General features: G+C 40.3%; 1 protein-coding gene across 2 annotated transcripts; it reads right to left on the bottom strand.

Moving 5' to 3' along the window:
* Positions 1-219: 219 nt before the first annotated feature.
* Positions 220-15064, bottom strand: LOC107080074 (uncharacterized). 2 transcript variants are annotated; one of them, XM_015368707.2, is made up of 5 exons: positions 14776-15064; positions 3585-3651; positions 2245-2592; positions 1305-1568; positions 220-551 (listed from the first exon to the last, which is right to left on the bottom strand). In XM_015368707.2, the coding sequence occupies exons 2-5, from the start codon at positions 3622-3624 to the stop codon at positions 433-435; spliced, it is 771 nt and encodes a 256-aa protein (XP_015224193.1). In that variant the 5' UTR covers positions 3625-3651; positions 14776-15064; the 3' UTR covers positions 220-432. The 2 variants fall into 2 exon arrangements, with proteins under 2 accessions (XP_015224193.1, XP_015224195.1); XM_015368709.2 differs by lacking the exons at positions 3585-3651; positions 14776-15064 and adding an exon at positions 3365-3574.
* Positions 15065-15799: the final 735 nt, after the last annotated feature.

The raw sequence follows: 15799 nt of genomic DNA, 5'->3' as shown, positions 1-15799 counted from the left end.
GATTTGACAAAGCCTGTTCAACACTATGCTCTTCTGCACTTCTGAATACATTTATCTCATTTATGTTTAGTGAGGAATTGAATATGGGACAGAGCAGACAAATGAAAATATGATATTTTATTGTTAGATAAATGTAACGTTTTGCATGTAACATATAATGAACACTCTGATAAAATGATAATGAATAGCACAAACTGTATACCTGCGTTGTTTTATTAAAAAAAAAACAAGGATTACTTGCTCCTAGTTCTTCAATAAAGAGAGCACAAAGATCACTAGTATTTTTTAAATACAAGAACATGGATCAGCCAGATTTCTAGTGTTTCTCCACAATCTTGGGCCTGCGGTGTCAATTCTACCCATTCTACAGGAGAGACGCCCAGGCCTGTTCTCTGGAGCTCTGAGGGGCTGAGCCTCTCGTGCCTGAAGCGTTCAGCACAGAGTTTGGTACTTGCTTCTCGCCAGAAAGATGGAGAGGATGAGGAGGAGGGTGCAGAAAGGAAACAGCAGGATGAAGGTATACAGGATGAGAGGATGCTGGGGCTCCAGGCCTAAAAAGAGAGATAAGAGGGATTTTCCAGGGGACTGAGACGGACGTTTTCTTCAGGCAACATTTTTTTGAGGTGCTGCTTATAAACAAACTCGAAGTGTTCAAAAAGTGAATAGTGAGAATGTTATAAAGTATTACATACACATTATGGACAGTTCCCACCTACTCAATACAATACCTGCTGCAACAACAGTCCCCTTCTTATTCATGTTTTTAAATGCTTTGGTAGATCTAGTGAACGAGCAGTTAAAATTACTTTGATATTCCCCCACTATGAGGAAATACCCAGAATTACAGAGCAAAGAATGGACCTCTATTGTTAATATCGCTGTGCCCCATACACACATACAATAGTTTTCAAAATGCCCTCTCCATGCCTAACAGGAGAGAGTCCAGTGAATGTTATGCCTTACATTAGGTGACGGCGTGACTGTGTCTGTGCAAGTTTTAAATGAAAAAGCTATTTTAAAGTTGCCCACCCAGTTGATCCAGCATCACTCAAAGCTATGAAATCCCAGCACAAATAGAATAGGTCGATCCAGGACTTGATCGAAGATGGTAATTGGGTGGGGTGGAGATATGCCTTATTAAACCGAGTGATATTAAGCACTGGGTGTGTCAGCACCACAGCCACAAAACAACCAACTCCCCCGCCTACCCCTCTTTTATACAAGTTCATACAGCTGGTCTCGAACGTTGACCTAACGTCCTGTAATCAGATGCCCTGGAGGCAAAAGACATATCTCCGACTCACGCTGTGGCTTCTGACGAAGGATCTGCGTTGTATGGAAGCAGTCACGATACTTCAGCCGGCACTCGAACATCAGCGTCTCTTGGGACACCACCTGGAAGCGTGTGGACAGGACGAATTCCGTTCCATTCCGAGTTGCATTAAAGTACGTTTGCACCTCTGTTCCATTCTGAAGCAGTGAGAGGCGTACATTGTCCACGGAGGGCACTCGTATCTCACAGCAGAGTTCTGAATTATTTTCCGACATCATAAAGAAGTTAAGAGGCCCTGAAAGAAAGTGAATACCCACAAAAACTAATAACAGGAATCCTTAAACAGGGATATTTGGTGGCTCTCTGACTGGAAGCTGGCTGTTTCTACCCTCCAGAGTGCTAAGGCATCTCTCCATGAGGCAACTGTATTCTTCTAAGTAGAAATGATCTCTACAGTGACCTCTGACACACGGTCAAGGTCTGGTCCACCCTGTTTAAGGACTCTTCTTTCTGTCTGTCTTCTTTGCTTCACCTAGCTGAGCTACTCCGCATACTTTATTACCAGGAAGTGGCTTGTCCTTTGACACTGGTATACTGCTACACAAATCGCAGACCATCCTATACGTGGGTGGCTACTTTTCTAAAAGAAAGGGAGCATGAGGTTATTCCTGCAAGCTTCCTGAAAGAGAAGAGTAGCCATAATGCTATTTGGGCTGCTTGGAAGCTTCTACGTAGGGTTTTGTCAATGAAAGAGAAAGTATACAAGACATGCCAGCCCTTTGTCCTCCACAGGACAGAGGGCGGAGACAGGGCTGTAAGCTTCTGACTGGTCTCAGAGAGATGTCTAATGCTCTACACTGAGATCAGGGATAACTCATTGGTCGGTAGCGACTCTTCTCTTTCTGAGAGCCAGCGTGATAGGCGTAACCTAACATTTTTGAGTTTGAGTTTTCGAGTCCTTGTTGAATTACCATGAACAAACAGTTGTACTCCAAGACGGCTCCTAGTCCTCACAGGCGAAGTGTTGTTCATGATGTAGGACATCATGCAGTAGTAGGTGTTGGTATCCTCCAGCTGGACCTGCTGAAGCTGCACAGATTTATTGTGGGGTGTTCCATCGCCTGCCTGCACTACCCGGTTCTTGTACTGCTCTGCTGTATGGGGAAATATGTACTCATCCTCATTGATGTACCAGTATAGGATTGGCCGGGATACAGTTTCGTTGGTGTAGGAAAATTTGCAGTTCATGGTGACATTTTTGCCAACTTCAGCCATCACAAAACGTGGATATTGAGTAACGTTGATTGTACACAGAGCTCCTGGAAGTGAAAACAAAAGAAGATTCAGTTTCGTTTTACCTGAACCATGCCAAAAGATCAGGATCATGAGCTCATCTTGCAATTCACTACTGACTTGCAACTTTGGGTTGTTCTACATTAGCAGTCCCACTGCAGAGCAGATCAGCCACAGAAATAGGGAAATACAGAGCAAATTTAATTTGGTTTGTGTGAGCCCAAAAGATTTCAAACAGGACACTGGAGTTAAGATTCTTACTTTTGAAAATAGTGTTATGGAATCTTTAATGTCAGGACCCTAATTTTAACATCTTGTCCACTGAATGATACCTCTACAACCGTGTCCCTCTCCTGTATTTGCAGTTCTAGAGAGTTCAGCAACAATTTTCAGTTTGTCATCTTTCAGAAAATGAGAAACCTTTTCCAGGGATTCGGAAGATTGAGGAGCATTCTTTCATTTGGATATATTGACCTTTTTGCAGGTGTTTCCTAACTGGAAGTTAAAAGCAGAACATCCAGGATTTAGATTACACCACTGAAAAACTGAAAAACCTCACAATTCATGACACGCTGTGAAAAAGGTCAGATATTGCTGATTAAGGTAAGACATTTGCTTTGTGTTTTTAGGAAGCACAAAACATAGCAAATACATTTCAAGTCTCACTTGAAACCAGTGATTGGATTAACACTTTTTGACACTACCCACCTTCTCAAAGTCCAGATTATTAGCAAAACAACCTGTTTGAAATTGTTACAGGACATGTATTCTTCTCCATTAATACAGAAGTCAAACTACCTGATCGGATCCGGTCCTAGTTCTCCCAGGCAGTTGACAGACTAAGGATTTTCCTCGGCCTCTGTCCCATCACAAGATGCTCAACCTCACCTGGCCAGGGCCAGACATGCGTTCTTCCTTTTTCTGGGTACCTTTTGGGTCTTGCTGTCTGGCAGCATGCTGCTCCAGGCACCACAGGCAGAGCAGAAAAGAGCGCAGAGACTTCTCAGAGAGTTCTTACCTTGCAGCAGGCAGAGGCTCAGAAACACCCTGCGCCTCATCCTGGCGTCCCTTCACAACCAATGAAGCTGCAGCAAAGGGAGGGAAAAAAACGCGAATCACCTCACGTAGGTTTGAGCGCTTTCTAAGAAATTCAACACTAGACTGGGCGGATGGACTGTTGACTTCTACCGAGCTGGCGTCTCTTGATCTTTATATAAGGGAACACTCTCATCGGGTTCTCTGTCTCACGTTACATCACAGAAAAAAACATGACTTCAAAAAGTAGAAGTGTTTCCCATAAGGCTGTGCACGATTGGCTAGGATCTGCCTGCGCTGCGTGGGATTTCGGCTGGGCGTGGTGTCCTATGACCCCTTTGACCCTATGACCCCTTTGACCCCCGTGAATCTGTGAGCGGGGGTGGCTGCCAAGTCTCCTGTAGGTGCCAGAGCTCTCCGAAGGACAAGCCTGGTAGAAAAGGAGTACAGGTTTTCCATCCCTTCCTTGGTAACAAAAAGGGTTGTAATGAGGAACAAAACTGAATCACAATTAGAAAATCAGGTGGAGAGGAGCATAAAAGTTTTTTGTCTATTTTAATGTAAAGGTTTGGACACAATAGAAGACTAAGAAACCATCTGAGAGTCTTACAATTTCAATCAGGGCTATTTATGAGATCTGATTGCCATAAAACAGTCAGTGATGACCTAGAACACAAATTTTCTAAAGTGAGAACTATGTTAATGTGAACTTTTTTACAAATGCTGCCATGCTTTATGGTCTGTGGTTGGAACTGAATTCCCTGTGTTTTGTGTGCTATTCCATTTGTTCAGAGGACTTTTGATCTAAGGAACCACACTGCAGTACTTTCACATGATTTGGGACAGTGCCTTAGACTGAGACACAGGGTGCAAAGCAGTTGAAACTGTGCTCAATTTGCACTCTTTCTTAACTATGGAGAAGCAGCAATCTTACATGAAAAAAGCAAACTTTTAAACAATCAGAGCTTCAAGGGTTAGTTTTACTTAAGATTTTTTAAAAATGTTTTTGGTTTCCTTTGACTTATTTCATGGTATTGTTTTAAATGGGCTGGCTGCTATACGGTAATTCACTCCAGTCCTTGAATAGTATTCTATTAACCAGTAAAGAACAGTGCAGTCCAAAATTGTAGAAATTGGTGCATTCCAACAGTGAGTTTATTTTGTAGCCACTGACCTTCCTATAGTCGTAAATTCTTCAAATCATTTTTTTATTATTTAAATGACATTTAATTCATATTACATTTTAAATTCACCTAAATCAGTTTTAAAAACTTAACTTTCTTGTTAAGTTGAAACCACTGGCAGATAGCAACTGACTCAAAATGTCAGGATTGATGACGAACGAGTGAGACATAATGTCAGTGCGTCATCATGGAAACTCACTGCTGCCAAGAAGACAGTTAGAGATAGCTGATCTCGAAGAGGTTTTTCTTTTTTTGACAGTTAAGAGCCACAGAAGCAAAGACTGTGACTTTGATATATAAGATATATAAATTAATATTATAATTATGAAAGACATTAGTTTCTTATATCGCCATCTCAGTATCAAGCCAGTTCGGGCTGCAGAAGTCTAAAAACAGGATGACAATAACAGGATACACCTACAGTGGAAACCTTTGTATTGTTTATTCTTTTCTATCTTTCTTGTCAGCCTGACCCATATCAGGTATTTCCCGGAGATGTGGAGAAAAACACCTTAAGTGAAGACTCTTAAGGAAAAACAACCCCATCTCTAACAGTTGAGTGAATCTGATGGTGGATCTACTGGTTACTCCCAGCTACCGGCCTTGGGTCACGATCCCATCCTGGAGAGCTCAACGAAGATGCAAAGCCAAAACAAAGGGAAGAAAACTCTCGCACTGCTAAGATGCTAAAGTGCCTTATTATCAGCTCCAGACTGCACACTGTACAGTGCATTTGGCTCAGCCAGCCCCTTCTTCAGGAGCCATCTCAATCACAGAGTCCCAGACCCGCACACCTGCGCAGTCAAGCAGGGCAGAAGTAGCAGGCAAAATCCAAAAGGATTCCGCCTGGTTAGCAGCAGGCCGGCGAGGTGTGATGTCGACAAGTTCGGGGTTTTGCATACAGAAAGCGATACAGGAAGAGAGACGCGGAGTTTGAGAGGAGTCCATATGAAGAGGACGTGTTGGCATCGCGTAGGCAGCACAGGGAAAAGTGCTAGAAGACACAGTGGAAAGAGTAGAATTTGCATCAGGCAACGTTTTGTTCAAATCATATAGTGTGTCCGTGAAAATAATCTGACCAAGAGACACCATGCGTGCTAATTACTGAAGGTCCCAGCACACAACCCTGTAGAACACCAGGACTAAACTGAACATCAAAATTTTTAAAACAGCTAAGATTTATGATTAGACCTTGAGGAGCTGCATAAGAGCCAAATTAACAAAGGAAAGTACTATCCATCAATCCATTTTCTAATCGATTCTTCCAAATCAGGATCACAGGGGACCTGGAGCCTATCCTAGCAAGCAACGGGCACAAGGCAGGGTACAACCTGGGCAGGACACCAGTCCATCACAGGGTAGACACCCAAACCCAAACACTTCAGAAAGTACAAGTCATCCCAAAATAGGATACAGAAAATGACTTACAGCATCTTATCTAGTACCTCCCAGATAATTATACATTTGTGTTTTTCCCCCACAATTATACTAGTAAACCTGGGCTACTCAAAAGGAGATTGGTTCTTTCCATATCTCCAGAAAAAAAAAACACATACCGATTGATGTCACTAGAGTGCCTCATAAAAGTCTACATCCACATTTCACCATTGAGTGCAACTAAGGCTTACATCTGGGTTTAACAGTGTCTTACTATAGAAAGCGCTGAAAGAGGTTTTGCATTTGCATTAAGCATTGTGTAATCACATGTAACTGAAATTTAGGGGCACATTTTTTGGCATTCTGTATTACACATTACTGTGATCAAAGGTGTCAACCCAGCCACTGCAGAGCGATGTGTTGGAGTTGTGCACAGGAAGTAGATGAGAAATCACATTTAGTCTAGAGATTCTGTTGTCAACACTTCAAATGTGCCGTGCTCTCAGGTTTTTTTTCTTCAGCATAACGTGTGGTTTTGTTTTGTTTTTTTAAATCGCTACAATGAAGCTTTTGTCTTTTTCTCGAACTGTGGCAGGAAAATCATCAAACTCATTCTGTCAAAGAACTCGTCTTTCTTATTGGTGGCACTGCCACATCAAAAGGTCTTCACTCTCGTGAAGTTTCCTCTCTGTAGTATGTTCTCACTCGCTGAATGGTGAGGAGGTACACTGGAGAGACAATCATTTCACACTTCAGGGCTGCCCCCCGAAAAATATTCATTTTCACCCCATGGCAATCGTGGGGTTCCTCAGTGATCCAAGAGCAATGGAAATTGAAGTGCAAACAGAGCCAACACAAAATACTGTGCCAAAGATTCCAAAATGCTGTTGGAAGGTTAAGTGGTGAAGGTGTTGCACAAAAGATTTTACCAAGGTCTCTACAACTTTGCTCGCAGGATGCAGGATGATAATGTAGCTTTTAGACAAAGTTGCAGCCATCTCACAGAAAACAAACCCTGGCTTACATGTCATGTGTACAGGTTTTCAGGAGAGAGTTCTGTACATGTGAATGCCTTACATGCGTTATTAAAATGGCAAACAGCTACAAAAACCCACAAGTTAACACATTGTGATAATGACCTCTGATGCTGCCCTCCTTCGATTACTCCGAAGAGCTCCTCTTCCACTTTGCTTTGGAGCTTGTTTTTAAAAAAGGCCGAGGAACCCCCTGAGCTATCTCCCTTCCTTTGTTTCATTACCTCTTCTGAGCAAGCTCCAGCAGGAAAAAGAGAGAGTCTTCTCCTTTCTGTTCCGCAGTTGAGAAAGACAGCAAAGCTTCTCACGTCCTCTATTTTACTTTCCATCTGACTCTTTTTGTTTTTTTGATGTTTTGGGTTTTGTTCCATCTTGCAGCTCAGAGCAACACAGAAAACCAGGAGAAGAAGGACAGAGCTGCGACTGAGTGTCCCAGGCCTCCGGCGTAACGCAACGGGGGTCTCGCCGGCTGAGCTAAAGGAGACCTCCCCCAGCCCGGGCTGCGGAGATCCCTGTTATACGCAGGGGCGTACTCGTTACAATTATTATTAGTACTAGTAACTAGTTGGATGAGATCCTTGGACCAATTAACTAGGAGCTATCAAACTGGCTCAGTGGGCTAATGGGCTTGTATAAACTCTAGAATAAGGGGGATTTTTTTTCCAGAGAATCAGGTGCTGAAGTTCTGTTCCCCTGTGGCTTCTGTACTGACATTAAACCTTCCTCAAAGAAATTCCAGAAGCCTTATTTTGATAGAAAGCCCCTTGCTTTTTTAACAAAAATGACGGCTTTTGTCCTCGATACACTTCAGCCTTACTTCTGGAATAAAGGAAAAATAATTGCTTTTCAGTAAAATGTATTTAGACTGTTTACAAGGGCACACACCCCACAGTTGGATTTCTTCTTTGAGATGGAAAACTGTGATCAAAGATCACCTGACATGTGTATCAAGTTTAATCTGTTGTGTGTTTCCATACATCCCTAAAGTGCTGTTCCCTTGTGTGAACTAATTCTTCTCCGATTAAATATTGCCGTTGTTTGTTTGGCAGTTTTCTGAAAGGCGGAAATTTGAAGGAGCCCACAATTTACCAAGTGCCAGTAAGATAATGACAATGGGAAACTTTTTGTGGTTAAAGGTTTGCAGGAGTTGTTTTTCTGATGAAAACAGCACAGCAGCGACCTATAAAATTTGCTTCAGTTTATTTAATTGCTACTGGCCAAAACCCATACAGTATTCCTGGTTTTTATTCCTCCTCAACTTGTAATTGAGCTACTCACTACCAAACAGACTGGAAGTCAAATGGCCTCTTCTCATTTGTAAAGTTTATATATATATATTTAAAAATACTGATAAATTTTAAACAAAAGCTGTTAAAAAGACACACCCTAAAAGTTTTTTAAAGGATTAACATGCTTTGTAACACCTTACGTGTCAAGCACAGTAATGTACATACAGAATATTGTTTTGATCATTTTGGGTGTGGAGCACACACAATATGAAGAGACATTTAAGGGGGGAAATGCAGGAATTAAGGAGACGTTCAATTTGAACCCACACAAGCACAAAGGAAGTAACAGGTACAATACAAGAGAGGAAATAGACCGTAATGCTAGAGGATTATCTACTCACACCACCCACACACTACCTAGTTCACACATCTGCAATGGTGGCAAATCTTTTCAGCCTAAAGACATTATGAACCAAGTTTAATATCAGTTAGAATGAGATACATTTCTGCAGAAGTCATCTGGAAAGAGACAGCCTGTCAAAAATCAATTCCAAACACACCTGTCGAACACAGTAATTTATTAGGCAAAAATGTGATTTTAAAGCACCTTGAAATGACAAATGTATCTCGAAATTACATTGAGCTTTGAGCCTGATTATGAACAGAGCCCTAGATAACGTCCGGCGACGTAGCTGTAAACGTACCATATCTGAGCAAAGAGTAAAGCGGGATATTAAAAAAAGAAAAGGGCCCCCAAAAACACATCAGTGAGCTCAACATAAAGCAGCATCTTTTCTGTCACATCATCCTTTTCTCCATTATCTTGGGTGGAGCTCTCAAAAAGCCAAGTCTGACAATCTCTGAGAAAAGAGGGCACACAAGGCTATGCACATGTTTTCACTGAGGAGCAGAAGACAAATACCTTCTATAAAAGATCACACCCAGGTGTGAAAGCCTAAGTACAGTAAGTGAGGCTTTGTCTTTCAGATGACAGGAGTGCAAAGGCAAAACTATGCAGGATGAAGAAGCATTATTGAAGCAGTCTGGCGTCTGGGGCAGCTGTGTTAACAATCACCACTGCTTGCTTTCTCATTCATAATTATTGTAGTCAAGGCCTGGAAGGGGTCTTGCCTGCAATTCATTATTAGCTCTGTACTGCTAGACATCCACCTCTATGAAGGCCTTGCACCAAAATATCAAAATGAGTTTTTTTCAGTTGCCACTGAGCCATTTCATCTCGCTGTTCATCTGCGGTCTAATTTATTCACTGCCTTGCAGAACACGTGTTTCTGATTTCATTTGGCTAGAATGTTACCATCTTCATCACAATACTTTAATGGTTGCACGAATCTCCTTAGAAATCGACTCCTAAAACCACCTTTAAGTATTTTAGTTAAGAAATTCCGAAAACGTAACAGGATGTAACAAAAAAGAAACATAATACACGACACAAAATATATAAAAACAACGGAAAACAACAAAAAATATTCACAGACAATGAAAAAACGCTTAAAACTATTTTGAGGAGACCGTGAACATTACTTGTGTCAAAACCAGCACAAAAACCCCTAGGATCTACAGAAGCCATTTTAACCTGAGGAATAGCAACATAATTTAAAGCTGCTCTGAGCCACACGGTTACTTACATTCCGAATCCAAAACCTCCGTTAAAATGTGCTGAGAATGCTTTGATGGGACAAAATTATGATTTTTTTTTACTCCATAATTTTGTCCCATAAAGATACTTTTTTCCTTTTACGGTTAACTGGCAACGAATGTGGCGTTTTCTTTAAAAAAAAAATAATGAGCACAGCTCTGAGAAACCTCGCTTCTATTTTTCAGAGAACATAATTAAGCACTGCTGGAATTAAAAGATACATTTTCTTTATTGTTTTCTCAGGAATTCGTAGGCGCTGATCAAGATATATATATATATGTTAAAATAATTTGATGTTACGGAGGCGGGCAAAAGGATGCATCTTATCTTAAATACTCCTTTATACAGTCATAACGAAACATCGCTCCTCACGGATATATTGAAGGTTATGTGGAAAAAATGAACACCCATTACAGTATCAGCTAACAGAAAACTGATATCTGCATTCATAAAACCTCGCTCTCCATTAACAAACCAACAGACTGCATAGTTTTATTAAATGGAAATGAAAATTGCTCTTCGTGTATGTAGTTTACAGTAATTAAATTGTTCTTTTCATGCATTTTAATTTCCTGACAAAGCGTCAGCAACCGCAGACTGAACGTTTTCCACGCATGACGGTAGAAATGAATGAAATACTCTAAATACACTAAAACTCACCGACAAAACAAAAAGATTAACATTGCAAGATCATGTGGGACTTTTCTGGTAACTGTTTCCAAGACGTTTTCGAGAAAGGTGTATAGGTACTGTATACAAAACAACAACTACCGATAATTGAGGTATAGACCTCTGCTCTCATGAAAGTAAGCTAACGAAGACCTGTAGGTTTATATTATAATATCCTCTTTTTTCTCAAAAAGGCAAGTTTTGTCTCGTTAACGTTGTGATAGGTTGATAAGACTTTGATCTCCCACAGTGAACTCCATTATTTGTGGCTCCTTTGATAAAGATGAGAAAAAAGGCTGTATAATATAAACACGGGTTATGAGCTATAGGGTAATTGTCCAACACGTGGAATATATTTCACTGCATTCATGACTCAAAGCCATCGACCAAAATGATCAAATTACAATTTATTATTTTAAAAATAATCATAAAGATGAGCCATTTTTGCTCTAGTTTTGGAAGACGGCTGTGTGTGTGTAAGACTTGAATTAGGCATCAAGTAGTTTGTAAGCCTTTGACACAGGATGATTATTTCCTTATAGATTTTCTGATATGAAATCATCTTCCTTTTTTCTTTGAACACCTTTAAATGACATTTGAAAAAGGTGTTGAACCCCACATAAAAGTGACTTTTAACAAATTCCCCTTTCCTCTTTTGAAGTACCAGTATCTTGTAACACATCATCACTGCTAAAATATTTTGCACATTTTGGCCTCAATAAGTAAGCGCAAGCAATAAGCTCGGATTTAATCCCATGGTTCTCTTTTCAGTATAAAGCCCTAAAATTTTAAAATGGCTTGTGCCTACAGACGTGTAAGGTTGCCTTTGCAAATTTACTGTTTTCTGGTTGGCATGCTAGCTCTGAGGGTGAATTGGTTTCATCATCTAGGTGGTGGAGGGGAGCCCCCACTGCCTGTAAAGCCCTTTGAGTGGAGTGTCCAGAAAAGTGCTATATAAGTGTAAGCAATTATTATTAATGATTATTCACCTTAAATATAACTGTAATGCCTGGTTAGTGTCAACATTTCCAGTTCTCAGGAGCTTCAAAGCTCCTGAGAACTTTGAAGTTCGTACAGAGATGTACGGGTGAAAGATTCAGTGATCAAAGCAATTGTAAAGTTGACCTTGGCATCAGCAGTATATGGAAAAAAGAGGGGACAGGAGGACATGAGAAGAGACAGAAGGCGAGAGCTCCTTGTCCAGATCATTCAGAAAGACCAAACTGGAGTTAGCTTTTTGAACCTCATTAAGAGAACTTGCTCTTCTGTTGTTTTTAGGGAAACTCTGATCTCCTGTATAGAGATAGTGTGCATGAATTATTACTCTTCACCAAAGCTGTGCCAGAGAGCAAAGAACTCAGGTGCCTCCTAATTATTCCAACCAGCCAGGTATACTCTTGGGGAAGATCAAGTTGGAGGTTATGATCATTTAATTCACTTATTGACCAACACATTTGGCCTATTTCTGATATTTACAATTTTCAAATTCAAGTTTATTGTCCTATGTACCGAAGTACAATGAAATGCTTACTTGCGTGTTTTCCTCACATGACAAATTACATAAAAGTTGACCTAACGCTGGCAAAGAACCCTCTATGTGTAACATTATTAGTGTATATATAGTATAATGGGGGTAGCATAGCGTTAGTCTGCTTCACACCATGGAAATTACCTCCATAAATACTGGGGCAGTGAAGCCAAAAAGTGCTATTTTTGCTGCATGGTCTAGCAATTCAGATTTGAGATGAAAAGATGAATATGAGGCAAAAGTTCAGAGTGTCACCTTTTAATTCTGAGTATTTCTGTGTCTATATGCTTTATTGAGGCTCCACGGCCGAAATGTGTTTTCTTTCTTCTCTTTTCGGCATGGAATAAACCTGTTACATGTTTTAGAATAGTACCACTTTTTGTGTTCCATCCCCCCCATTTTAGGTGAGTATAAGCATTGGGACAATCGTTTGTCAGGTGTATCTTATTGGTCAGGCCACGTTTAACATTAAGCTGCCATTCAGAACTTCAATCCAGTTTAATTACCTAACTAACATTTAATCACGCAATTAGTAGATGTTACCATCTACTGCCATCTGTCTGTGTAATAAAGACCACTTATGCCTGATATTTGGCACACCATTACCTTGTTCATGTGGGTTTTGGAAAAAGAAATGCAAGACATTTTATGCCCAAGATGTTTCAGCAATAAGATACAGAAAAAAAGAGAGAGGCATGTTTGAAAGGGGGTTTCTGGGCATTGGTAAACAGGACATGACATTCTACTACTGAAACAGATCCAAGATCCATCTGCCTATTCTCCATGGGTCTTCACCCATAAGGTTTAAATCTTAACACATTTCATAAACAGGCATGAACAAACACGTTCAATGTGGTTAAATTTAAACAGCAGTTAGAAAACGGGAACAATGATTTAATCTTACTATCACTTTTTCATTCCTTCTTTCCCTACACTTCAGCGATTTCAGCAATGCCACTTATGCTTTTTCGTTTTTGTTTATATTACAGGGGAAGGTGGTTTGCACAAAGCCTTATCTAATGAGAGCTTAACAGACCACTTCCTGTGAAATACCCCAACGTTTGCATTTCCATGATCTATATACTATTTTTGTTTCCATCTGTCTTATCTACTGTTTCTGCTAAAACTGTATCAAAACCTAACCTAATAATGATTCTGAAGAAGGCATCAGCCCAGAAACCAATTGTATCCCCAATAAAACCCTTTCCTAGAATGGGCTGGAATGCATGACATTAGATGCAAGTCATAGACGTTGTATTGCATAATGCTTTTGTAAACATGCGGGATCAAACTACATGCCGTTGAATCTCAAATGGATCGTACATACAATGAGCCAGTGACTAACAGTTAAGATGTGGGAAGGAATCTTGTACCAAAGGAGAAATCTGAAATCTGGTTAAATTATTTTTAATTACGTACAGCAGGTCTTTTGGCACTGTAGTCATAAATGGGTGTCCTAAACAAAAAAAGACGTATAAACTTAACCGCGATTTCCTACTCCACATTGCTAAGCACTGAAGGTAGTTAAAAAGATCTTTGAGGTAAAACGATCAATCAGCTTCAATATAAACACAGAAAACATGTCTAAAGTTACCAACTTTGAATAGTGATGCAGTAGGCCTTAATACAAAAACCTCCTCAATCAACAGCCAATAAAACCACTTTTTTCATGGTACACCTTCGTTGAAAATATTTCCAATTTTAGTTTTTCCATGTAAAAGTACGTCATAGCTGTTGAACAGTGAAGCGATAAATAAATAATCTTTCTGCAGCTGGAGTAAATAGCGAATCTCTTCCAGGACACTTTGACACAAAACAGGATTATTTGGTTGCGTGTAATTGAACCAAATGAACGTTCAATCGATCGCTTTCAAACATCGTTATTGGTGCACTGCTACCACATCGGACCGAAAATGTGTTTTACTTTTTCATAATACTTCAGGTGTATCACAAATAATTTTTAAATTTTTCTTCTTTATGCGCAGTTAGCCGTTTTTTAGAAGATGTGATGTCTTCATCACATTATGAGTTTATTTTTCCACTGACAACCAATCTAACGTCCTCAACTATTAGACTCGGATTATTACTTAACCAACTGGCTGCGCGAACATGAAACCAAAGTACTTTACGCGTCGATTCAATAAGAGATGCTATTTATTTTTAAAAACATATATAAGACTACTGTCTTGTCAGGTGCCGCGCAACATTTAAACAGCAAGACGAATTCTTTATCGCACGATCTGCATGTCAATTTTACTGCCACTTTTAAATCCTGTTCTGGCGCAAAATGACCGAACAAAACTAACAAACACGAATATCAGATAAAAAGAGTTACAGCCCTTTGTGAAAACAAAAGCAAAAGCCGACACACATAAGAAAAACAAACAAACTAACAACACGCCTCACCCGCAGATAACTACAGGACTGAAAAAACAAACAACAACAAAACAACTTTTTTTAGGGCAGAATTAAAATTAAAGTTCGAGGAAAACTCACCTTCTCCAAAAAGGCCATTTCAGCAAAAAACGCTGGGCTCTGCATTCTATCTTCCAGGTGGGGAAGCCCATTAAAAACCGCAGATCCGCCTCCCATGGGGACATATGACGGTTTGTTCCGAAATAAAATGACAACCAGCAGGTGTGTCGGTCACTAGCACCAGGGAACCACTTTCTAGATCTTTATTATACACATAGATTTACACCTGGCAGCCAGTCTGACATTAAACTAGCAATGTAAGCTAAGCGCTTCTTCATGTAGAACATGTACTGTAAGGGGACGTCTATCCCTGCACTGACGGTATCTAAGTATCAGTGGGGTGGTTTGAGTCTCACACATACCAGGCCCTGAATCATTGTGCCAATTTCCAATGCATCCGAGTTCACAGTTTGAGTTCAGTAGCTCTGTGCTGCCCCCTACAGCTCATCGTAACGCTGAGTCGAACCTGCACTGGATTTATATTGATAGAGTAATGGTCAATGCCTTCTTAACATCCAGAACTTATCAAATACAAAATCACTAATACAGAACCCTTTCCCTTACTGACGTTGCACTCGAGTTGTGCAGCTGAATGACATTTTTTTGCACTACAGGTGCACTCGTAAAATCGAGCCAAAAGGAAAATGCCTAAGAATGGCAGAAAACACAGATCAACACAATGTCAAAATTCACGTTTTGCAACATGATCAAGCAGCTGCAAACAGGAGTGAACAGGAATAAAGGATCTTCTGTATTGAAAAGGATGTGGAAGTCTGCGACAAGCTGTCAATGCTGATATCATCACTACAGTAGATCAAAGAGTTGCTTAGTAAGCAGGTGGTAAAATACTCTATGGGTCTCTGCTCATTACACATTTAAACATTAAGGCAGTGGTTCTCAATCTTGGTCCTGCAGCGCCTGCGAGTCTGCTGATTTTTGTTCTAACTTAGCCCTTAATCAGCAGTTCCACTTGTTTCCTGTAGCTTACTGTTCTTTTCAGGCATTTACCAAGGTAAAAGCAAAGGACAGGAGCTGGACTTTGGGA

Source organism: Lepisosteus oculatus, chromosome 27 (assembly GCF_040954835.1).
Source record: "Lepisosteus oculatus isolate fLepOcu1 chromosome 27, fLepOcu1.hap2, whole genome shotgun sequence".
Classification (NCBI taxonomy): Eukaryota; Metazoa; Chordata; class Actinopteri; order Semionotiformes; family Lepisosteidae; genus Lepisosteus; species Lepisosteus oculatus.
The sequence above is the reverse complement of the archived record's forward strand: the minus strand, read 5'-3'. Positions and strand labels throughout refer to the sequence as shown.

Coding starts and splice junctions, on each gene's coding strand:
- LOC107080074 (XM_015368707.2), bottom strand. CDS start 3,624: ATGAGGCGCAGGGTGTTTCTGAGCCTCTGCCTGCTGCAAG. Junction 2,593..3,584: donor GAGCCTCTGCCTGCTGCAAG/GTAAGAACTCTC, acceptor TTTCACTTCCAG/GAGCTCTGTGTACAATCAAC. Junction 1,569..2,244: donor AGTACAACTGTTTGTTCATG/GTAATTCAACAA, acceptor ACTTTCTTTCAG/GGCCTCTTAACTTCTTTATG.